Below are 24,590 nucleotides of genomic sequence, written 5' to 3'. Positions count from 1 at the left end.
CCACCTGTCCTCTAGTGGCCGCTGTTACCAGATGCAATTGCTGCACCTGTTTCAGTCAGCAGAAGAAATTCCTCCTTTATCCCCCCAAAAAAACAAGGACACATTGTAAAACCACTGTGTTGTCGACTTTTATTTATATATATATGCATTTATATACTACTGCCACTGTTAAAAAGTGTGACTCATCACATCATCACTTGTAAGCATAAATAAGAACTTTTTTTTCTCTCTTGAAACCTGGTAAATAAACCAACTGAAAACAGTTATGGGTCATTTTCAGCACCATTGAATAGTACATTCTCTATATTGCATCAAGATATAAAAATATACAGATCTAGTGTTTCGTCTTCTTGAAAACATTCTTTCTGTGTTGTTCAATGGTATGAAACAAGAGAGGAAGAAAAGAGCCAATCCCTGTTGATGAGGATTGTTACCATTATTATTGTTTCCATGACCCCATCCTTACGAGAGCTTCACTGGACTGTCCATCTGTCCATTCATTCACAGCACTTTGTAAAGCATCAGTAGCAGCCACACGTGGGAGAAACAAAAGAAATCAAATAGGAGTGAAACATTTAACGCTCAGAGTCTCCAGCCCTCCTGACCGCTATTAGCGACAAAGTGAAAAAGATGCTGATAGTCATGGGAGTGCTGCAATGCAGTGGGAGGGAAAAAGGGGGGTGCTGTGGGAGAACCAAGCAGCTGTAACCCTACCCATCTCTGTTCCAGTCGCTATAAGAAAAGTTTATCCACATTTCAAAGTGGTAATAATGCTCATGGTGCTGTGCTAATACCCCCCCTTGCCCTGAATGAAAAACAAACATACTCAAAGAAAAAACAATGCAAGAAGTCAGGTTTAATCATCTGAGGCAAACAAGAAGATTAAGAAGAGTTGAAGGCGCAGTCAGGATGAGAGTTTGGTTTGCAGTGCATAGAGGGACTTCTGACATGGGTTCACCTGGTTGGTTGGTGCATTGGGGTTATTGCCCTGTTTTTTTTTGTTTTTTTCCTGCACACACACATACACACACAGTAAACACACGCCTGCAGTCAAGATGAGCATGACACAGCAGTAAGAACAGACAGAGAACAGAGCTGGTGGATCGGGTTCCTGTGGAGTCCATGGTGTTCTCTCCAGCTGCAGCTTCTCAGCTGCTAGATGGGGAGTCATCATATGTGTTTGTGAGGAACTAATGTCCAAATATAAATGTCCGTCCATCTGTGGGACAGCCAAAGCGGAACCGTGTCCTTTTGGAGTCCTTACATCCGTGAGGACGTAGCCAGCTCGTAGAACAAGACATAGGCGTCGCTGCTGCGCACTTGGCTGGACGACATTGGCGTTACTCTAAAAAGAAAGAGAGACAGGTCAATGAGGTGTGAACTACCTGGTCTAGACACTGTGCATGCTGGGAGAGATTGTTGCCATTGTTGCTACAGGGGAAACACTGGGATTGTTTGGAGATGATAATAACAACCTTCCGCACCACACAGTGAAAGCTCTCAGACTTATCATGTGATCAGATTTCAGTTTCCTGGATATAAACTCAAGCTGACGTTATCAGGAGGTCCTTATCACATCTGCTGATATTGTCCCTATTCAAATACCTAAGCCGAGGTAATTATAGATAGTTAAGACAAAAACGTGGGATATTCGTTTCCCAACCTAATCCTAATTTAAACTTCTCACTGACTTGTCAGCCAAGTTCCCTGGTCTTCATGATGCTGTTAATTCACGATTAGTATCTAATATATTTCACAAAATAGCTGGACTGGTTCTCAAACTGTGCTTTCACTCTTGTATGTAAGAATGTTAAACTACAACCTGGCAAACCTCTTCCTGCATTGGTGTTCAAACCCACCTGGAGTCGTTAAAGGTGTACCATTCTCCCGAGCTGGGATTGCGACAATAGGCTGTGTAGTGACCTCCCATGGTTGTGCCTGAGTGGTTGGACACTGCATACAGGTTATATACTGCATTTGCTGCACAGAGGAAGAAAACAAAATAAAAGTTAGCTAAAAGGTTTCTGACCACTACAAACTAATATGGTGTCATGTTTAATATTATGAAGAACGGAATGAAAGGGGAGAGAGCTTACTGCTGTTTTCAGAGGCAAACTCTCGAAGGTCGAGGTCCTTCATGGGGAAGTTAACAAAGGTGGACAGTTTACTGGTTCGTCGTGCCTCAGAGAAGCGTTTCAGGTCTGCAGTGGAGGAAGAGTCAAGGAGCAGTTCTTTTTGAATACCTGCTCCCACTGTCAGAAGACTTAAATACAACACACTTTCTCTGCATGATTAAACAAACTACCGGGGTTTTAGGTTTCCGGCAGCAAAATGTACATGGCAGAAGGAAAGGATACGCAGCACTAGAATCTTGGGGAACTTCTGTATTGTGAACTTCTTTGTGCACCTCCTCCTGGCTTTACATCTGTAGCATGTCTGCAGAGAGCAAACAGAGGAAGTTGAGTCACTAGAATCACTAGATGCAAACAGCTGGAACGAGCAGCCACACAGGTGTTGGATCTAAAGGTGAAATGGAACATAAACTAGGCTCTAAGTTAGTAAGTAATTACACTTTATATATATAGCCACTCTCACAAGTTAGAAACCACAAAGTGTTTTACAAAATACAAGATATAAGAACACAGAAGACAAAACTGAAGGAGGGACAATACAGCATAAATGTGACATAAAATAAAATAAATTAAATAAAAAGCCAATCTGAATAAATGTGTCTTCAATTGCTTTTTAAAAGCATTAAAAGAATCAAAGTTAGAGCATTCCACAGTGTGGGCCCATCGGCCTAAAAGCTTCATCCCCTCTGGTCTTAAAATGAATGTGTGAGAACATTAAAAGCCTATGACTAGAAGATATGAGGCTTCCAGTCCATCAGTTTTACTCCATAAAAAAGGGAGACGAGCCTTTAAAATGTACAGCATCCACCAAACGGAGCTAAAACAGGGTAGAAACTTTGAATGTGTGCAGCTAACGCACCTGCTGATATCAAAAATATTACAAGGGGGAAATTGATTGGACAAGCTTTGCTGAGGAGGTTGGTTCCTAATGGAGGACATAATATGAACCCCTTGGTGTCAATCAGTGCAGCATTTTAAACTTTTATCTGAACGCCACTGAAAACATTTTTATACTATTTCTGAGAGATATTCACTTTAAGAAAAGGCTAACTATTATGGTAAAATTATTAAGCTGCCATAGAAAATGCCTCAGGAATGGTACAGCAGCACCCCCTACTGGTCTTTGTTTGCCAGTAAAATTTGCTTATAATATTTGCTACTATTGTTGATTTTATTTGATCTAAAACACAAAATGTGCAAATTCTGTAATTAGTATTCTCTGTGTAAATACACATCAGCTTGTGTTGACGCATCAAGTTACTACTTCTGATTTTGTCCTGCATACACCTTCCAGAATTTTCTTCCACTTGATCACTGAGTTTCCAACATGAAATTACTGTAGTTAAACTCTAGTTCAGCCTTGATCTGAGTTTTCTTCAACAGTGAGTAATGGTAACCATGGATACCGATTAACCAGTCCACCTTCCAGGCACAGGTGTCTTTATACGTGAATTGTTGAGACATACACACTGCACTAGGGTGATTTCCCTTCCACTCAATGTGAGACTACTAGCACCAACCGGCTGGAAATCTGTTGGATTACTTCACAAATTATGTTACTGCATAAGTATTCACTTTAAATGGAGTGAATATTTAGGTAGTCACTTATTCTGTGTTAAATATTTTTTTATTTGTCATTATTTTGTTGAACAAGTTCAAGGTAATTTTTTTTTTATTTTCCTTATTTCCTTCCTAATATTGATTATGACCGATTTGTAAAAGCAATGAAAGGGTAAATCATCCAAGGAGGTGAAAACTTTTTCTATAAGTACTGCACGGTTAAAAAGTACTAAGAATTTTCTAGGTGTCTTTAAACTAGTTAACTGAAGTATCACCAGATGCCTATTCTTAAATGACTTGAATCATTTTCAGGGCAGAATATTTTAACTGATTTTCCTAATGTAGACATGGCAACATTTACAACATTACATTTCTATTTCTGTCTGTTCAAAAATGTTCAAACAAATAAAAACATTGTGCTATAAATTCCACTTTTCAGAAATACTTGCACAGAATATACCCGCACTAAGACCAGGTCAATCAACACAAGATTAGATGGACCAACAGCCACTCGTTGCTATGGATACCTACCGGCTTCTCATCCCCATCCAGGACGTCCTCTTTGGTGAAGAGCCGCATGCAGTCCATCAGACTCACCTCGCCGTAGCCCTTCTGAGCACAAACACAGATGCATTCACATTAGCAAGCACCAAAACAAACGTAGAATAAAGCCCACAGAGCAAAGCACACAGAGAGACGGGAGAGAAACCAAAGAGTGTGTGTTAGGACTAGTAGATAGTAAAACAAGTCTCTGCACTACTGGATGTAGAAAATGGTGTGTTTTTGTGTTGTCTAACCTTTGAGATAGGCAGAGAAAGATCCCAGAAGGGATCGAACACAGTGGAGCAGAAACCACAGTGGCTGCAGGTCAGGGAGCTCTTCAGCTGCCCCACAAACAGATCTGGAACAGAAGACAAGATGACAGCAAATAAACGTCTGAGGTCAGAACTAACAAACAGGTCCAGCCTGCCGGAGATCACCTGACGTGTCATCAGAAAAACAACAAATCCACTTTTTGACTCACCAACTATTTTACTATCTTCTCTTTCCAAATATTTACTCCACATCTTCTTCCCCTTTTCTTCATCTCTGTAAGTAGAACGGGTGAGAACTTATAAAACATTGTTGATTTATGATGGGAGCATGTTGGCAGAAACCTCATATATGATAAACATGAAAGAAATATTTTCTTTGAGGTCCCTGGATAATAAATTATGGATGCAACAAGATATCAAAACATGTATTTATTCAAAACAAAAGTGTTTTTCTGCTAGTTTGACTTTGTATTTGTCTTTTGGTGATGCTGTGGGCAGATTGTGGGAAATTCTGTGGTCTGGCAGAGGGTCAAGCAGAGCGGAAGGCAGGAATCTCAACAAAGGGGATAAACAAAGACGTTAAAGGCTTCATAGAGCTTAAATAAAGTAAATACAGTCCTCCTACGGATGCAGGACTCACGTTGGCAGTAACCAAAATCAGCTTTCATCTGTGATTGTTTTGTAGATACTGCAAAATCCAATTTTTCTCCTGGTCATTAAATGTTCTCCAATGCCCTTTGTGTTAAAGTCCAGTAAAAATCTAATAAAGGGCAGACATATGACTGGATGCATAAATGAGGATAACTTTGTAATCCCTTACTTTTCTTTGTTTTTCAAAACTTCTACCTCAGAGAAGAACAGAGCAGCGTATTTATCCTCATATGGTTTTTATGCCATTTAATTGTGGAATTGAATCAGAATTGACTAATATCAACATCATAAACTCAGAGGTCAAACAAAGCCAGAATCAGCCAATAAAACCCCGATGAGGTGCATCTGTAGCTGCTGCATAGATATGTTCCTTTAGAAGTGCATGTCTGTGCACTTAAACTCTCTGCTGATCTAATTAAAACATTTAGTATGAACAAGTGGAAGGCGTCACGTCATGCTCATAAGTTTAACATCAGCATTGCTTCACATCTTAAAAGTGATGCTTTGTGTTCAGCCGAGGCTCTGCTGACAGAAAAAATAAGTTTTGTTCTTTCAAAGCTGCATAACAAAAGATGCAGAGTCTAACAAGTGCACTGCCTGTGGAGAAACTGCTCATTATCCATAGATACACATGAACCCTCAGCTGCTAGCTGAGGGTTTCACCTGACTCACTCCCTAATAGTGTTGATTAGGTGAACACATGGGACCTGACCTACTTTCTCTCCAACATGTAGTTGACACAGTTCATTACCATGAGCAACATGTGAGGCTAATGAAGACTTTATGATACATATTATCTTGAGGAGCACCAATAAGGCTTTTTCATTGGCTGATACCAATTTCCTATTTTATTTAAGCTTTGACGTGCTGATGCTGACATTCTTCAGATTCTGATCGTCTTAGTTAGAACTCTAAATATGGCGTATTATGTTAGGAAAATGCGTCTCTCCTGTCATGTCAGCGATGTTGCTGTTGTCAGATAAAGCCACTCCAAATATTCAGCTTGCGGAGATGAATGACTTCATCAGCTCAGGGTGTCCGCACAATGCAGCATGAAAATAATAACATTATTTGGTTACTGCTGTGAGATTTGAATAGGACTTGTAGTATATGTGCACTATATTCGGTGCATGCCTACTGTAACTGGAGATCACAGGGTGTATATTGCAGTATCAGATGTACACAGAGTTTCCTATTTGCAGAGTTTTCTGTGGATTTTACTCCAAATTATTCATGGAAATTTTTTTCATAGATTTCATCTAAAACATACCTAAAACACGAAATTTGGAAAGCTGAAATAAATTGCTTTTAGACACGTCATTGGCTGGCGTTTGCAAAACAGCCAATCCCGAACCACAATTTATTTTTCTTGCCACTGATTGGCTGTTCCCCAGAGAACAGAAACAAGGAAGACTGTGGATGTTAGCTTCTGTAGTAGTGCCAGGAAATGGAGTCTTTACCCAGACAGGGTACGAGTATTTCAGTTTAGGTACTTGCCAATACATTAAAACCGAGTCCTCATAAAGTGGTCTTGGTTTCGAGTTTCAGGTTGCTCTTAGAAGTACGAGCACTTAAAGCTGGTATTGGTCCACCACCATCTAAGAGTGTTTCCGATGTACGTATTTATGCATATTAAGGTATATTTGGTGTTTGAACTATTAAAATAGACAGTAATAAGCTTTCTGTTTTTGGGTCTCAAGTATTTGAGGTGGCTGTGGTCCCTAACCCTCACAAAACCTCGTGGTCCACTGAAACATATGCAGCAAACCTATGTTCTTAAGGATCTTTGTATTAAGTTTAAATGGGAGTTTTCAGCTTCGATGCATAATGAACAGAGAAACAGAATCAGAATTTTCACTATTTGCTCTCTCAGTTGTTGCTAGAAGCTGTTACAAGGAAAATGGCTGATTTTGATCACTTGCTGTTTGGGCCTTCACCAATTTTTCACTTATGATTGTCTGTTTACTTACGGCAGGTGGTCAAAGTCCTCCACGGTGCCCCTCGGCCTCACAGTGACCCTGTTGACTTCGTTATGCAGGCCGTCCAGCAGGAAGCGCAGGAACTCCTGAGCATCCTGTTGGCTGCAGCACACCAGCAACAATCTTTGTTACATACATTCCTTCTCTCATTTAGAAACCTGCAGAAATTCCTCAGTACGGTCCTGAATGTCTATCAATACTGCACAAAAGCAAATAAGCATTATAAAGTAATACAACATACTTGTATCCTACAAATCTGGGAGCGTATCTCTGGATCTGTGTTTTGAATTCAGACGGGCTGACCGCCTCGCTGCTGGTCGACGTCCACATGATCTGAATCAGCTTAGCAAATTCTACCAACACACAAATACTGACGTTAGTCACATGACAGAAAGAAAACATCCAATCACTGATAACTAATTTAGTCCTTTTTTAACTTTAACACACCATCACAAAGACATTTTACCTCTTTGTTAAAAAAGTATCTACTTACACACAAATCTAATTCAGAGCAAAACAGCTGCTGTGTGTGAGGAGTGTTCGTTCTAGACTCTAGGGGGCCTGTGTGACTCATGTCTCACCTTCCATGAGGGCTGTGTTGGTGCGGCTGTTGTTGTTAAGGTCTCTGCGGTGCGAGTTGTGCAGGCAGTAGTCACGCAGGCTCTGTGTGTTGCTCAGACACTGCAGGATACTGTTCATGAAACACTGTGGGGAAAACAGCAACATAAAACAGAGGAAAAGATGCCCAAAAAAATGTTCCTTTAGACATACAGATCACTTTTTATATCAGCATCATTTAATTTTACAAATTTTGCCACATTGGGAAATGTTTCTGGAAAACAGCCCTGAACTGTTTAGCTCCCCCATCTCCCATCCTGTATAAAGACCTATCACACACATGGGAGCATCCAAACAGCTCCAATCATGTGCCTACATAGGTCACGTGTGATTTGGTGAGATCAAACCAGCAAGAGAGGCAGCAAATGATCAGAATATCTGATTGAGTTACAGAACACACTCTCCATTTATTTCATGAGTTCTCCGTCTGCCCTGTTGCCTAGCAGAGACCCACCAGACAAACGGCTCCTACAATTTACACAAGCAGGATTTTGGGACTACCCCAGTGAATTAGATAAAAAGGCACAAGATAAAAATCATATCTCCCTGTGAAAGGGAAATCTGTCTCGTGAGGCTCTACCTAGTTGCTGTCAGCGTGTGACTTTGCCTGGAAAATTAAGTGTAAACTGCTATTATGAGCCCTGTTATTATGTGCTTTACGCTTAACACCCTGTTGAGACTTTTATTTTGAAATAAGAAATTAAGTAGTTCTTGAGTTGCTCGGTTGTGTTGACGGAGGCTGGAAGTTTACTTACAGTATTTCCTAAGTTCTTCAATCCAACCAGGCCTTGGGCACTCTTTGAGTTCTGGAAAAAAAAACACAGAAGAAAAATAAAATGTTTAGATAACAACCTAAATATGAGCATCTTAACCTGATGGTAAGGTTCCTTCTGCAAAGATAAGGCATTCAAAAGAATTTCAGATGTTCCCACAGAGATCCTGCTGGGTTGATTTAGTTTGAGACAAAAAAAAAAGCCATAAATCTGCCCACTGCAGGTGAGTGAGTGCATGCTGTTGCTCTGAAACTGTCAGACAAGTGAACCTTCCTGCTGAGCATTATTCTGGCACTAGAACATATTTTTTTTTATATCTCACAATTTCACTTGCTCTCTTGGTGCTGGCAACCAGATGGCAGAGATCTGATCAACAACAGAGGGTGCCATGGAAACGCTGTAGTTAAAGGGTTTTTCATTTTTTAATGCTCACTTTCCCCATAGCAACAAAACTCAAAGCACAGCGCAACACGTGACGATTTCATAAAATCAGCAAATGGCCTGAAATGCTTTAGAGAACTTATGTCATCAGTTGGTGCAGTTACATTTCATTACATAAGTTGAGTTGTTATATAATTGAGCAGCTAAAGAAGAGCTAATAAAGAACACGGGATAAGAAATGCCCTGGTGTGCTTGACAACGAAGCAGAAAATATCAGATGACTCAACCTGAATTTATTTTTCACCAAAGTTCGTGGAGGTCTTACTGTTTCTGTTTTAATACATGTGACAATATGCAACATTACTTGCACCGCTTCTCATTTTATGCATAAAAAGAAGCTAGCTAACAGTGAAGATATGAAGTTGGCACGATGTTCAGTTATTATTCTATTTTCTGGGCTTGAAAACAACTGTGTAGAGCTGGCAGCCTCACACCGGTCACCTGATCTCGCCCGCGGCTGAAATCTATCTCACTCACATGCTTCTTGTTCCCCTCGCCTGTGGTGTAACTCTCTCAGAGCACCATGCAACAGGACCACCATGAAAATGGGCCAAATCCAAGGTGAGGCCACACAAGGCGTTTGGTCGTGTCACTGTAAACTGAGCATGAGAGCTTCCAGGGTTTTTAGAGTATTAACTCTGACGAAGTCACACAGAACTGTACGTACAACAGCTGGTTATCTTATTATGGGAACAAAAAGTGCAGCTTTTTTAACACAAAGGTGAGTTGAAGTACTCATACGTGAAACACTGTGACCTAAGAAACAGAGTCTGAGACTCCGCACAGAATCACAGGCAAACATGACAAAACACCGTTCAGACTTGGTGACCTTGTTGACATGGGGAAGTTGTCTGAGACGACCAGTCATAAAGCTATCGGCAATAACATGCTCTCTGAGGGGCAGTTCAGTCTGCAGTGCATCAGTAGCAGTAATTAAACCATCTGGAATTAAAGGATATCATATCTGATATACGAGTGCTGGGTTCTCCCACATGTTGTAAGCTTTAAACACCAAACATTCAGGGTTAGGATTAGTTGGTCCCAGAATCTGAAGCTAACTTCTCATTAAAAACCCTTTTGATACCAACAATTGAATTTTTATCAATTTTCCCAGTTGTATCTAGTGATTATTTACAGAGAAGCCAATAACTTAGAGTACAATTTTAAAGAAGCTTAAGGCCTTGTACACGTGTAGCTGTGTCTTTATAAAAGCAAACGTCTCTGCCACATTGTTGTAAAAAAATCATTTTGAAGGCACGGGATAATTTTCAGAAAAGTTTTCATCCACATGATCTCGCACAAATGTGCCTCTGAGTGTTGTTTTAAACGCAAAGAGGGCAGTATAGCACAAAGATAAAACCTGATGTCAGCCAATCAGATTGCTTCAAAGCAACCATCACTTTGTGTTAGGAATTAAACATGGCACTCGGAGGTTCATTAATGTGGACAGAGATATAAGTTCATTGACTTTTAAATAGAGTTTTAGAATATAAAGCTAATAAAACCTACAACTATTGATTGGAAATCATCTCAAAGCATGTATGTGGATCCATTGTCTCGGATTATTTGTCGCAGACTGCAATGCAGGGGACCTCAAATCTCTGTTTTCCCAGGGACACAGGCAAACACAAATAGTTTTTTTCAAACTGTCACTGGTTGGAGTATTATAATTAATAGCTTTTAGTGATACCAAGCAGAATTTTTATGTGGATGAAGTTCCAAAACGCATAAAAATGTATTTGTTTTCCAAGGTATCCGGCTAGGTATGGAGTAGGCCTAAGTACCATTCATGAATAATGATAATCAGTGCTTCATTCAAAAAACTAAAAAACATAATTTGTTTTATTTTGTATGATCTTAGTTAGATGCAGACAACAAAGTTCATAAAGCAGTTCTACCTTTTTGTAACTTCAATCAAAACAGAGCTTTGCTGAAAATTACAGAGTAGTCGATCAGAGAAGTTCGAGACACCATAATTTGCATCTATTTTATTGTTAGCACTAAGAGACTGAGAGCTTCTTCAATGACCGATTATTTATTTATTTATTTATTTCCATCTCAAACAGTGTAGTTTTGTTTGAATTGCATGCTTTCACAGGGGACACTGGATCAAAGTGAGTCCCCTCCCTCTACAGAGATCTGCCGCTGAGCTCGAGGACGTCCACATGATTGCAAGCGTGTTCGGTGCGTTTGTCCCTAATGTCAGCCTGAAGCTCATCCAGTTATAACAACTGCCACAAAAAGAGCTTTTTACTCTTACATAAATAACCTCCTGCCATCTGTCTCTTGCAGAGGAGCAGTGCAGAGTTGATGTGGAGGAGGAAAATTCCACCGTTTAATTAACTACAGCTTATCTAAATCCTCCTTTCTGTTTATTCCCTGCAGTGAGGCGAACAGATTATTAGCTCTGGCGGAGAAAAGTGAACACAGAAGCAAACACGTCCTGTCCATCATAGGCTGACTGATGAACATCTCGGCTCTACTCCGTGTTTGGTTTTTTTCCCTCACACACCAAGCCCCACCACTGGAGTGAGAGCATCTCCAAGCTGCTGCATTCTGCTGAGTGACGCCACAGTCGGCCCCCGAAATAGCAGCTCAGATTTTAGTAACTGTGCTTGTCCACACACAATTGGCTGATCGTTCAGTGGACCGTCGGACGTCAGGACGGTAACACAAACGTCTCTGTCTCCGTGGCAACGCCTCTTTCTTAAAACTTTTCTCCAAGATTTGCGGGAGAGAAAGCTAACTTAGACTATGACATCACAGCACAGTGTGTGACTCAGAGAGTGTGTGTGATAACAAGAGTTCAGAGTAGGTGGAAGTGTCAGCGAGCAAATGGGAGCAGATGTGATGCGCTTACACCCGGAATGAAGTCAGAGGGAGGCTGGTCACAGAAAACAGAAATAATGAAATGGTATTACTGCTGGTGAGTTATGAAGCAGGACTCTCCTTGATGACACTCTTTAATTAATGTAAGAAGAACATTTCTATGTCTTTGGTAGTGAAACTCAGCCTGGTAATAAAAGTCACTTGTGTCTTTATTTTATGTTCCATCCTGTGTCGAGCTGACAGACTGTAACATGGAATTACAGCCCTTAGTTATTAAGTCTTTCTTTATTGAGCAGTGTGTCTAACAGGATCTGTGTGTGTGTGGTGATTCAGGAATGCCTAGCTGCTGCTATGCTTCCAGCTAGCGGCACAGCAATAAAGAAGGATAAATATGTTATGGTAATTCTGCTCTCTTTCTCCATACTCAGTAGGATACAGGTAGGATATTTTGATTCCTTGAGCTTGATTTGGTTAAAACTACATTAGGCACGGGCAATATGGACTTAGAATTTTTATCACAGTAAAAAAAGGATGGTAATGTATTACTTCATTTTTAGGTAACTATATGGTTGTAAATGCATATCAGGATTTGTAATGCCACAAACAACTCTAGAAAAATATTCCCATTTAAAATATTCTTCATAATGCCAGTTACTTAAAGAAGTGTTATTTATATCACTAAGCTGCACACAGTTACTGCATTCAATTATATTTCAAAATTTAATTGATAAACATTGATGCTCCTGTGGAAAAAAAATAGTAAAAAATACAATTTCCAATAACAGCGTCAGTCTTTCTTAGCATCACTAACTGAAATTTAACAACACAACGTAAAATCAAAATTCTTATCCTGATAAAAAATTATTCGTGATAAGTTCTTATTTACAATAAATGACCAACACTTGAGAAAATGAAAAGATTTCCCTCATAAAGATAATGATGTTATTAAAAGTTATTAGAGCTTAGCTATGGGCAAACCGATGGGCTAACCTAGAGTTGGGAGAGTCTTCTTCCAGAAGCATTTACAAGAGCAAAATCTCTATCTTCAATAGAGATTATTGTAGTTATAAAAGAGAACTGGTTATAATGAGTATCAACAGGGCAAATATTACCAGAGATCAGTACCGCTCTTGAGTAAACGCATAGAAAGGGCAGGGCACAGTTCATAACATGTAAGTTCTAATCTTCTAGGGTGGATAATACATTTTGCACACAAAAGAGAATAACTATGCTCTTTTCATAAATGTCAGAAGCCGCTCAGGCAGCCAGCATGTTATTTTTGAAAGGCTGCTCCATGGAGGCTGAAAGGCATCACAAATAAAGCTCCATTTAAACCAAGCTGGGCTTTAATGCCAAACTGGGCTCTCTCTGAAGCTGGGAATAAGAGACAGAGGAAATGTCCCTCTGGCGGACAGCCAGGTCAACGGAGGTTAAAATTTGTCCGTTCACTGTGCTTCAGTGAATCTCAAAGTGTGGGACCGCTGGTATTGCAGGAGAGGAAGTAAAGGGTCAAAGCAAGGTGAGGAAAAAGGAAGGGATGAATAATCTTTGATGGTGGCTTGGCTTTTTGGCTGGACTTCACAGAAAATCAGAGGAAGTCAAGATCAGTAACAAAAAAACTGAAGGCTGGAGATTTTCCCCTGACCACTCAAAAGAACTTCATCACTCACCATCAAGTGTGTTAATACTGAGTATAATCTGAGGAATTCAGCATAAAAATGACTGACATATCTTCAATAAGATTCAGTAATCATTTCATATTGATGTAAATGTGGAAACTAAAGGTTATGAAACTCTCTTGGTTCTAATGTAACTATGTTAATAATTACTGATTTTGGGTGTTTTGACCTACATACTACAATCTTAAGCTAACTTTTTTTTTTCTGCTTATTAGTATAAAGATGACAAAGTGCCTCAGCTGGACTGCAGCTGCTTCCTGGCAATCTGAGCCTTGTTGAAGCTGGAGAAGGTGCGAGAACATAACAAGCACAGAGGGCGAGCTAATGAGCTATGAGCTAATGACCCCTCGAGGGAGTGGCATATTTAGGACAAAGAAGCATTCTACTCCTCTCCTTATTTAAGTCCAGTACCAAAATCATAGTTGTTAAAAAAGCTGGTCTTTCATTTCTATGGAAAAATCAAAGATTATTTTTTCCACACTTGTTTTTGAATGGGTCAGGTTTTGCTTTGAATAAATAACAATAAAAGTAACACAATATAAATAAATGAATGAATGTGATAACTGGTTGTGCTAACCAAAATAAAGTCAGAAGCACAGAGATATAAGAAGCTACTAAGAGGGAAATGCATTTTCTCTAAGATATTGGTTCACGCAGGCTGCAAGATAGTAAGAGAGCAAGACTTTCAGCAGGAAAGGCCGAATTGAAGGTTTTCCTGTTTTATGTTTTTTAAGTTGCAATTTTTGTCTGCCATTTGTCTGAATTTGAAAATATGTAGAATTAGAGTAAGGGTCAACAGTCTCTTAATGACAAAAAACACAGAAATGAATCCTTACAGTTAGAGAATATGTTCCCATTAATCAGGCATATGGCTAAATATGCTAAAAGCAAAATGCTAACTAAGTATTTTGTGTGTCTTTGCAAGAAAATATGCGAGACTTGTTAAAGTGTTAAAGACTTCAAGTCTTCATTAGGATAGTGCTCCTGATGTAATTAATTAATGAGTGCTCAGGACAGGAAAGTCAGAAAAAAAAGATAACTGCTGTTCATTCATTTTGTATCATCTTGCATAATAGTCCTTAAAGAGAAATCTGGTTTGGAATAAATTGGTGTTAGCAAGACAAAGCCATAAAAAAATACATGGAGCAGAGGTCCTTTTTAGATCTTGTCGGTGTCCAAACACAATAAATCTGTGAAACATAAACACCACATGTATCCAAGTTGCCAACAATCAAAAACGCTGAATCAAAAATTATCAAACAGAAGCATTATAATTAAAAATATTGGTGTTATGTTTCTAGCAAGCTTCAACAAACAACAACAAGCTATCTGCTCATCCCTGTGTCTCTATGGGCTGTTAATCAAACTTCACACCTTCAGCAGGATGCTTGGCTCCACCTGGCAGCCCTGAATGCCAACTGCTGATTGGCTGGCAAAGTGATGTGAATGTAAGCAGCAGAACAGTCTGTTCTGACCTGACTATCTGTTTGGCAGTCCCTTAAAAACAACCTATTTTGTGATCTGTGAGCGACTGTCTTTGTCAACTTTCTCCCATGACACATCCTAGCACTTTTAGCTATGTGAGTGTTTTATTTCTCTCAGTGGGATGCAACCCGTCACAGGAGATCACAGAGTTACTGTGTACATGAGACAGGGACGATACAAATTAATATATAACTCTGTAAGCCAATGTGCTGCCTTCTTGGCCAGAAACACCCTTTAACCAGTAAATTTAGAGCAGAAATCACAGCATCGCTCAGTTAACCAGCAGGGAGCATGTGACAATAAAGCAGTCCACTGGTTTCTTATGTAACTGCTGTTCTGTCTCTGCTTCACACATCTTCAGAGGAATGCATGGCTCTACAAGAAGAACACACACAGAGTTGCTAGAGTTAACTACGAACTGACAGGCCTGTGTTAACAATATACTGAAGGCTGAAGCCCAACACCAACCTGTGTTTAAGCACAACATATCTAAAGATGAGTGAGTAGAAATAATCAACCATAACTCAAAACATGACAGCTTCAGCAAAATTGAACTCAGTGATGAACATGAACAGCTTGATTGGGTCTGACGTGCCAGTCAAAAAATAAAAAATCAATCTATCCAGTCAGTGAACCCGTCATACTATTCATACTGACAACAGCATAGAGTGGAAGTTGTTATTGAAGGAGGAGGGCTCAAAGTTAGATATTTTTCCTATCAGCTAGGTGATAAAGTTTCTTTTGACTGCTTCTGGTGAGGAATTGGGCATCTCAGATGCTAAATTTCACGCAGAGTGAAGGGTGGTGGAGACGTAAAATGAACTAAAAGATGATCAAATATGCTGGTTAATTGCAACCAATATTATTACTGCAATATCCAACATCATTAACAGAACTGAATATTAGTTTGCTAATGATCCAATTTCGTCCAAGCACATGTTTTTGCTCTTTAAACATGTAGTTGTCTCAGGATATGCTGAATTTGAAATAGCTGATTATAAAAATTAAGGTTGAGCAATATTTAAAAAACCATAACGCTGAGATGTTGCTGAATATTACAATGATGACATTGATTGTGATTATTGCCTTTAATGATCTTGATCACTGGGATCTAAATCAAATCTGCACAAAAGAGATGGAGAAAGTTCATTCAATTGGTCAATTAAAGCAAGTGAACTCTGGTACATGGCTGCAAACTGTAACATTTTCCAAATATTGGATCCAGTCAGTCCTTCGGGATTGCAATATTATACATACTCATTTTGTGATGAGCAATCAAATTATGTAAATTGTGCAGGAAAAGTGACCGTTCATTCATGGGAGGAAAGCAAAAAAAATAAAATAAATTATGCTGTTGTTCCTAAAGCAAAATCATAAAATTCTGGTGAGAATTTTATGATTACTCTGGATTGAAATAGCTTCAATCCAGAGTAACAGTCTGGATAGTTCAAATGTAGCTAAAATAGCCTGATATTGTTGCGTCTGCATCCAATGAACTTCTGTGGATGATGGAAGAGCTGTGGCAGACAGCTGCCTTGAACCTTGGAGCCTTCAGAGTTGGTGCACCATAACACCACTGAGCACACACAGCAAACAGCAGCCATTTAAAAAGCACAGACAGCAGAGAGACATTCAGGACACGTTTCCTTGTCAACGTGCATGCTGAGGCTTGTAGAGAAGGCGGTACAGAGGACAACCAAGGGGCACAGAAGGACAGGGAGACGGTGACAGTAAAATAGACAAGCGTGCCAAGCTGCTGCGCCTGGCCAGCGCTGAAGTGTGTTCTAATGTAATTTCTCATTACATAACAAAAGCTGGCACACAAAGGAGCTCCACTCCACACTGTAGCCCTGGAGGTCACATGCATACACAAGTGCACACTCTTTCAGCTGCAAGGTGATCACATTTTCAGCTTTTATATGTACTGGTTTGTTCCTTTTCTTTGCAAGAAAAAGTGCAAACAACATGCAGCTTCTGGTGTCTATGTTAACAATCAATGCATTTAAGCCGCATCAGTCAACATAAGATGGAGAAAGTCAGATTTATCTTTTAAGCCAAATAATAAATACATTGAAATTAACCCAGTTATCAGCCATCTGGTTCCACTTTAGCCTATTCTAGCATGTTCCTAATCCACAGCTCCAGTTCTCTGAACATTATGTTCTCAAATCTTTTACTCAACTAAACACTCTGCTGCGTCTACCAACAAAACGGAGAGAGCTATCACACAAATCAGTAACAACGCAAAGCATACATAAAGCGTGAGCGAGAAAGAGGTCACATCTGTATTTATTTCCCTTCAAGAGGCACACAGGAGCAGTGTATGAGAGGGATTACAGTGCAGTTATATAAGCAGTGACCTGCCTGTGCAGGCCCACTGATCCTGGAACAGCTCAGAGCGGCTTACCCCTGCAAAAAGACTCACTTCTGAGTTCCACTGACTCCATGACGTTCTCATGTCTAGTGTTGGTGACCGGACGAGTGACATGCACAGTACACCAAAGTTTGTACCTCCATACATAAATCTCAGCCTAATAGAATATGAGAAATGAGTGAGCTTGTATAGCCAGTTAGTGTACCGAGACGCGAGTCATTACACAAAAACGTATTTCACACAGTCATAAGACATGTCTTATGAGCTCACAAATAGGAACACCTCAACACAAAGCAGCTATAATTCTCCCTACTGCTGAGCGGAGCCTGTGAAGTTATTCCCCCTCTTACCTTTGCTTGATTTATCAGGAGCCCCACGAACGTTGACACCAGCACCGACCCCGACATGCTGCCCTTCCTGCGCATCTCTTGCTTAAGAAACGGAAAGGCGGCTGCGGGAGGCTCCTCCGGCACAGTGACCGTGTAGGACTGTCGCATGCTCGGCATGCCGGCGTGAGGACAGAGGTCTTCTGCCGGAGCTTCGTGTTCAAGCGGCAGCGGAACTCTGCGCTGCTTGTTGTTGTCTGGTCTCGCGACGCTCGCACGTTTAATGAAAAACTCACCGGCGGCTCACTTTCATTCATTCACTAACATTACGTACAGACGTCACAAATCACGCCAAACACACAGAACCTGTAGCAGTACCTACGCTATAATAACACTGTGGTAAAAGGAGCGTGTAAACCAGAGAATAGGTCCAAAAAAGAGACTGCTGTATCATTCACTGTACGGTTCCATTCAGTGAAGCTGATCTGGAAATAGCAATAGCCGCGTATTTGACTCTGATTCCGTTTTATAAGACTGTAGGTCCGCCTCTTTAAAGTCAGTCTCCAACAAACGTCAGAGACCGCCTCCGGACATGCTCCTTACGTCAGACATCAACCCCATGAGCTGATGGACTGATGCTGGGTCCAAGGAGACAACTCATCTCCTCTAGGCTGAGACCAGAAACGACTAGAAAAATGCGCAACCAAGACAAAGCCATAAAAGAGACAGCGCTGTGAAAAACTTTTTATTTGTTTCTTTTTTGCGTGTTTTCATACTTTTATATAGAACAAAAATAATTTTCATATTTGATGAAGACTCACTTTATCTAATATGAAGTGCATAATCAAGAGTAATCAGTAACAGAAAAAAGATTTTAAAATTGTTAAATTTTCTAATGAATAAAACATTTACAAATCAACATGGCACATTCTGAAAACAGTTAAAGCCCCCCAAATTTAATAACAGGTTGTTGTGCCCTTGGTGGAAACAGTCAAAGCAAAGCCAAAGCAAAGCAATAATAATAATAAAAATAATAGTGTTAATTCTGACCCACGTTTCTTTGTAGAACTGATTAAATTTAGGTACCATGGATGGATTTGTAGGATGTGTAAGGTCATGCTTAACTTTGTTTAGGATTGTCACAAAGCTACTCCAATCTTTATTTACGTTTTTTTTTTTTTTTTTTAGCTAAAGGTGGAATTTGTGGTGTGCTTTGAATCATTGTTGTGATGCATAACCAAAATGTCTTGACCTTGAAGGGATAAAGTAATAGCTGGACATTCTTCTTCAGATTACATATTAATAAAAAGTAGAATTAATGGTTTTGCACTAAAAAGATCCAGGTTTCAAATCTCAGCCTGAGGTCTTTCTACATGGAGTTGACATGTTCTTTGAGTGCTTGCATGAGTTCTCTCTGGTACTCCAGCTTCCTATCACAGACCAAAAATATGACTGTTAACTTAATTGATTACTCCAAATTGTGCTTAAGTATGAGTGTATGTGTACATGATTGTTTATCCAGATTGTCATAGTGTTGCCCTTTGATGGACTATCGACCTGTCCTTAGTGTACACCACCTCTAGCCCAAATGGGTACCTTCCTTCTTCTAACCTCCCATGACTCCCCAAGGACCAGCAGGTGCAGATAAAATGTGGATGGGTGATTCGAGTCATGTAGGTCCAAAAAAAAAAAAAAGCTATCCCACACCATCATACTACCACCACTATTTTCAACTTTGGTATGACATTCTGTTTTTAGAATGCTGTGTTAGTTTTCTGCCACATGTAAAAGGATTCACAAGACTTACTTTTCACACAGGGCCAGGTTGTTATACAAACAGAGAAACATTCTTATACTTTCACTTGTTTAAAGTAAAAGTTTAAAGTAAAAATGTTTGAGTTCCAAGCCCACAAAAATGGTACAATTCAAAAATGGAAAGATGGATTTTAACCCAATCCAGACGTAAGAAAAATCCAAAATGGCTGCCACATGTTTTGAGTTGCAATGGAAGCTGCTGTTACGACGGACTTATTTGTACTCAAGCAATTTGAATCTCAATAAATATCTACCACCCACAAATCCATGTATGATTAATTTGTGAACATGTTCTTAGTGAATGAGGAAATGGAATTTTGCCATTTGCTTTGCTAATAGTCAGTAATTCAATGGTCATTCTGTATAACAGCTAAATATTCCCCATTACACTTCATATCTGAGTAGAATGTGTTTGCTGCAGAGATCAATTCTTCAACTTCTTATCTTTCTGTTTATTGACAGATCAGTTCTAAAGATAATTTGCTTTGTTTATATATGAATCCTACTGAAGACACCTTTAGTACCACCAGTTTCACCTCTATCACGCCCCTGAGAACCATGAGAACATACAGAGTAGTTAAATGTTGGACACAATAGATGGGTCCAGTGGTTTTAAAATTAGACTCTGCATCTTCAGAGGCAGTCTTTTTTCAGACTTTGGTGACTCATCAGTTGGCCAAACAATAGCAAGGATTGAGTGGGAGTTTATTTCAGGCTATTGTAATAACAGGTTGATCATTTTTCCAACACTGTCCAAGAAAAGACAGTCTGTATCACATAGGTTCCAGCTGTAGATTCATAGCATTTTAAATGTAACTATAGAAGCTGTTATTCTTACCCAGACATAAAGGACAAAATTTTTTACTCATTAAGATCTCTGACAGTGCAGAGTGAGAGAACTCATCAAATGTGCAAAATCAATAATTGAGTATTTCACTTAATTTACCAGATTATAGGTTTCATGGGAAAAAAACTACGGTGTTCAGTGGTGTAATGTACACTTGAAGTAATCAAAAACACCAGGAGGGAAGTGAGGAAGGAAAGTCATAATAAAGGAAGGAACCTACTTTTAGACAATAAGATAGGGAATACACTTTGGAAAAAGTAATATTTTCCAAACCCCAGTTTCTGACTATGACAAGAAATGATTGGTGACCAAAGAATTACCTTTAAGGTGACTCATATTAGAAGCATCATGGTGCATTGGGACAAACTGCTGTGTACCAAGACAGAAAAGGTTACAAATCTTTAGCCATGAATAGTTTTAACAGAACTGTTGACAGGTCTGTATGCAACTTTTTTAAAAGGCGTAGCGTACTGTCCAAAACCGGAGGTGTTGTTTAACAGGAAGTTGAAGTTACGCACTGCTCCCCTCCCAAGGCCTGTTTGATCTCCTATAGTTGAAGGAATATTATTTAATCAAAATATCCTCCACAAAATAAAAAAACACACTGTTGTTTCATTTGTCAGGTAAGAAGAACTTTTTGAATCTCTTAAAGGTACTTATTAATTACCACCAAGCCCATGTTATGTCATTTCCTATTGTTAAACAAGAAAGAAAATTATGATATGCTAGATGATGGGATTGTCAACCACCAATGAAAAACAGTTTGTAGAAAACTCATTATGAATCAAAAAAGAAAAAGAAAAATTTGGTGCTTGGGTTAGAAACTTAGCAAAGTTTAAATGGTGAGCTACAAACATAATCAATTTAAACTTTTATCTGTGTGAGCTGAACATAGGAGTAGCTCTTGCGAAAGGTTAACTTGGAAAACACCGTATACTTGACACCAGAACATATTGATGAAACAGCAAAAAATATTAGCTATCGCTTAACTTGTTTAGGAGGCTCAAAAGGACACTCATAAATATCTCAGTTAAAGTATCATTGAGTGCTCAAATTTTCCCAACCAAGTAAACAAGTGAGTTAAGAGACAGGTGACAGAGGTTGGATCTGAGTCAGAAGGACTTGCTTTTTAAAGCCGTATTTGATTTATCTTAGAGGTCGGCGCTCGGAGACAGGAATAACGTCACACCTACATGGAAACCTCATAGTTGCAAGATGGAAAACAATGGGATTGGCTAATAATCGTGGTGGCTAACTGCTTTTCCCAAACAAAGCTGACGTTAGTGTATTTCCCTTATTAGTTAAAATACAAATGGAACATGTTCAGAAGTATGTAGGTATTTAATACAATTACACATTCCAATGGTTTAAAGATACCATCAGAAATGCTCATAGTTTATTTAAGCCACCTTTAGCACATTTTTGTTACGTGCAGCCATGTTGAATACTAAACTTGGAGTTGCTTGAGGCCCTATCCTGACCTTCCTGGCTGAAATTTTGACTTCATTAGGTGCTCTCTTTTCATTTTCAACTGCAGGTACATGGTGTTTAGACAAGTTTTCTGATTCAGAGATTTGTCATATGAATGATTCTTATTAATGAAATAAATCAACAGAATATGCTGTATCTCACTTCTCAGTTCCTGGCAGTAACACTGAATGATCATACTGGGAAATCCAAACTTTTGATAATGTCAGCCTTTTTCTTGCCCTGCATGAATTAATCACATGATCTAACGCTAAATACAACAAGCATCTGTGTGTGAGAGTGCAAAAATTTAGTGGTACTCATGTGTAAAGTGAAGGAAGTGCAGCATGTACCCTGCAACAAGATTGTGACCGGGGCTTTGGTGTGTACACAACAAATAACCAAGGAGCACATTCCATCAGAGGGTTGTGTGAGTGAGGGAGGGAGAGAGAGAGACAAGCAGAGAGAGACAAGCAGAAAAGGAAAGAGTAAGACCAATGTCTAAATCTCTGAGCTGGAAAACTACAACATCAGAAGGGGGCAAAGAGTCCGTGTCTGGTTTGATATCTGACGCAAGAAGCAGGTCATAGTGGTATTATCTAACAGATGTTAGACTACAATTGCCTTTGGATAAATGCTTTTCCCAAATATATTCACATTATCTGACCTTGGAAAAGTTGACTTCCCCTTTAAACTATTCCACATTTTGTCCATATCACGACCGCAAATTGCAACTTAAATATTTATAAAATGGTGTGTGGTTTTTAAAATATTTCACAAATATGTATATGTGTACACTCTACTTTAATTCAATAACTCTAAACAAAATCCAGGACAGATTATTGCCATCAAAAGTCACACAACTCTTTGGAAGAAAACTAACATTGCAATTCACCCTGTTGGTAACCTCCATCTCCTCCCTACATTTGAAGCCTTCACAAACACTGAGTAGTGACCAGAGTTTTACATGTAAAAATTGCTAAAATCAGTTTGTCTTTTCCCTCTACTTCGCAAACATATACTACTTTGTGTTGGTCCATCACATAGCTTATGAGCAACAGATTTCTTTTCAAGGAGATCAGCATATTTTTTTGCAATCATTTATGGAAGGCTATGTGATGTTTCCCTGGGAGTACATTGAAAGTCCCAGTATGAGGGAGTGCTTCAGGACAGAACTCTCTGTCATTGTACCAGAAGATAATGAAGTATGCTGTAAAATCATGGGACAAATGGAAATAACAGAGAGAAGGATTTTTTGCTATAACATCGCTTTCTGTAAATAGTTATTTGGTTTATAAATAATGACCTTATTTGCTAATTATGAAGCAGAGAGAAACAAAAAGTTGAAACCAAACTCTGAATATTATTACTTATATTACTGATGGTATATTAGTAATAATTAAAATTTTGAAAAGCTTATAGCCAAAGCAGATCTTCAGTGTTCTATGAAGGAATGAACTTGACCCATCTCTGTGTGAATATATTTGTGTGTTATGTATAGGGGGTGTAGAGTGGTGGCTGGAACAATAGTTTGATTAATTACAAGCAAACATGAACAATGTTTAGTTTTTAAGGCATGTCTTTTTATGGATATCCATGCTGTATGTCGTAGCTTACTGCTGATTCCTTTTAGTTGACATTACTGTAGTCAGATTCATTTAAAGCAGGGGTGTCAAACTCCAGTCCTGGAGGGCCAGTGTCCTGCATCTTTTAGATGTGCCACTGTTGGACCACACCTGAATAGAATAATTAGGTCATTAGCAAGGCTGTGGAGAACTGCTCTACACAAGGAGCAGGTAATTAAGCCATTTCATTCCAAAGTTTTGCACCTGTAGCACATCTAAAAACAGTAGGACACCGGCCCTTGAGGACTGGACTTTGACACCTGTGATTTAAAGCAACAGTCCAGATTTTTCTGGTATGGTGACCTTTATGACATATGCTGGGATTGCCAAAACGGCCAAATGGTTCATAATTATGCTTGGGTTTTTTTGTCACAAAAGTTGCATTAAGATAGTCTGGGTAAGTACTTAAGAGATCCTTGGGTTATCACACAAAGATTTTCCTTCACTGATCTACCTTCATAGCATTGTAGCCAGGTGATTCTGGGTGATATAACAGCCCTAATTTGGTGGCTAGACATGCTGTGCACAGGTGAATTCTGCTCTCTGACAGAAATTCTTGGTTGAACCCATGAAGTGACTTCAAGATGTTTAGACACCAGACAACCCCATCTGTCAGGATCATATATACTGACAGGAAAAGCAGAGTTCTACAACAAGAAGAGAAGTCAGAAAGTCCTGCACAGGCTCTTGCCATAATAACCCTGAACTTGATAATAAGTTTAAGAATAAACTAGATGGAGTCTGTGTACATGTCTAAGTAGTACTCTGTGTAATAATAGAACTTGGAACCTGCAGTTTTATATTTTCAGTATAAACAGTAGTGTGCCACCCTCGACATCAGGATCTTGGTACAGGTACGCACAGTAAGTGGTGCTGTGCAAAGCCCTACTCAGCTATGTAAGTGTAAGGTTTCCTCACAGACAGTCTACACTCTGGCCTACAAACCCAATCAACAGACTCACAATAACAGCTTACAAAACACAGCCAATAAAATGTTGACCCTCTTTGCCTGAGAACAAAGACAACACTCAAACATGAGCCAGATCGTGGCTTTTCTTTCCTAAACCAAACCATAAGCTGTCTGACAAAGTGGGAGAATGGAGAGTCAGACAGTTTAAATGTATTGTTAATGTTGCTCAACAGGAAGTCTAGACAAATGGCCCAAACAATCAAA

At 39.3% G+C, this 24,590-nt stretch overlaps 1 protein-coding gene across 9 annotated transcripts in view; it reads right to left on the bottom strand.

Annotated features, from left to right (window-relative positions):
- Positions 1 to 836: 836 nt before the first annotated feature.
- Positions 837 to 24,590, bottom strand: part of usp2a (ubiquitin specific peptidase 2a) — a 52,206-nt gene continuing 28,452 nt past the window's right edge. For 5 of the 9 annotated variants that reach the window (XM_044118659.1, XM_044118656.1, XM_044118661.1 and 2 more), the window contains 11 exons: positions 8,511 to 8,561; positions 7,719 to 7,842; positions 7,379 to 7,490; positions 7,129 to 7,239; positions 4,717 to 4,781; positions 4,490 to 4,593; positions 4,224 to 4,304; positions 2,358 to 2,436; positions 2,097 to 2,201; positions 1,860 to 1,980; positions 837 to 1,345 (listed from right to left, as the gene is read on the bottom strand). In XM_044118659.1, coding sequence (XP_043974594.1) covers positions 1,261 to 1,345; positions 1,860 to 1,980; positions 2,097 to 2,201; positions 2,358 to 2,436; positions 4,224 to 4,304; positions 4,490 to 4,593; positions 4,717 to 4,781; positions 7,129 to 7,239; positions 7,379 to 7,490; positions 7,719 to 7,842; positions 8,511 to 8,561 — 1,038 coding nt within the window. In that variant the 3' untranslated portion in view covers positions 837 to 1,260. Of the gene's footprint in view, positions 1,346 to 1,859; positions 1,981 to 2,096; positions 2,202 to 2,357; positions 2,437 to 4,223; positions 4,305 to 4,489; positions 4,594 to 4,716; positions 4,782 to 7,128; positions 7,240 to 7,378; positions 7,491 to 7,718; positions 7,843 to 8,510; positions 8,562 to 17,686; positions 18,181 to 24,590 lie in introns of those variants that run through there. The other 4 variants (XM_044118660.1, XM_044118662.1, XM_044118663.1 and 1 more) reach the window with 3 other exon arrangements.

This window comes from Gambusia affinis, linkage group LG06, assembly GCF_019740435.1.
Source record: "Gambusia affinis linkage group LG06, SWU_Gaff_1.0, whole genome shotgun sequence".
In the NCBI taxonomy this organism is placed as follows: domain Eukaryota; kingdom Metazoa; phylum Chordata; class Actinopteri; order Cyprinodontiformes; family Poeciliidae; genus Gambusia; species Gambusia affinis.
This window is presented reverse-complemented; position numbering and strand designations above follow the sequence as displayed.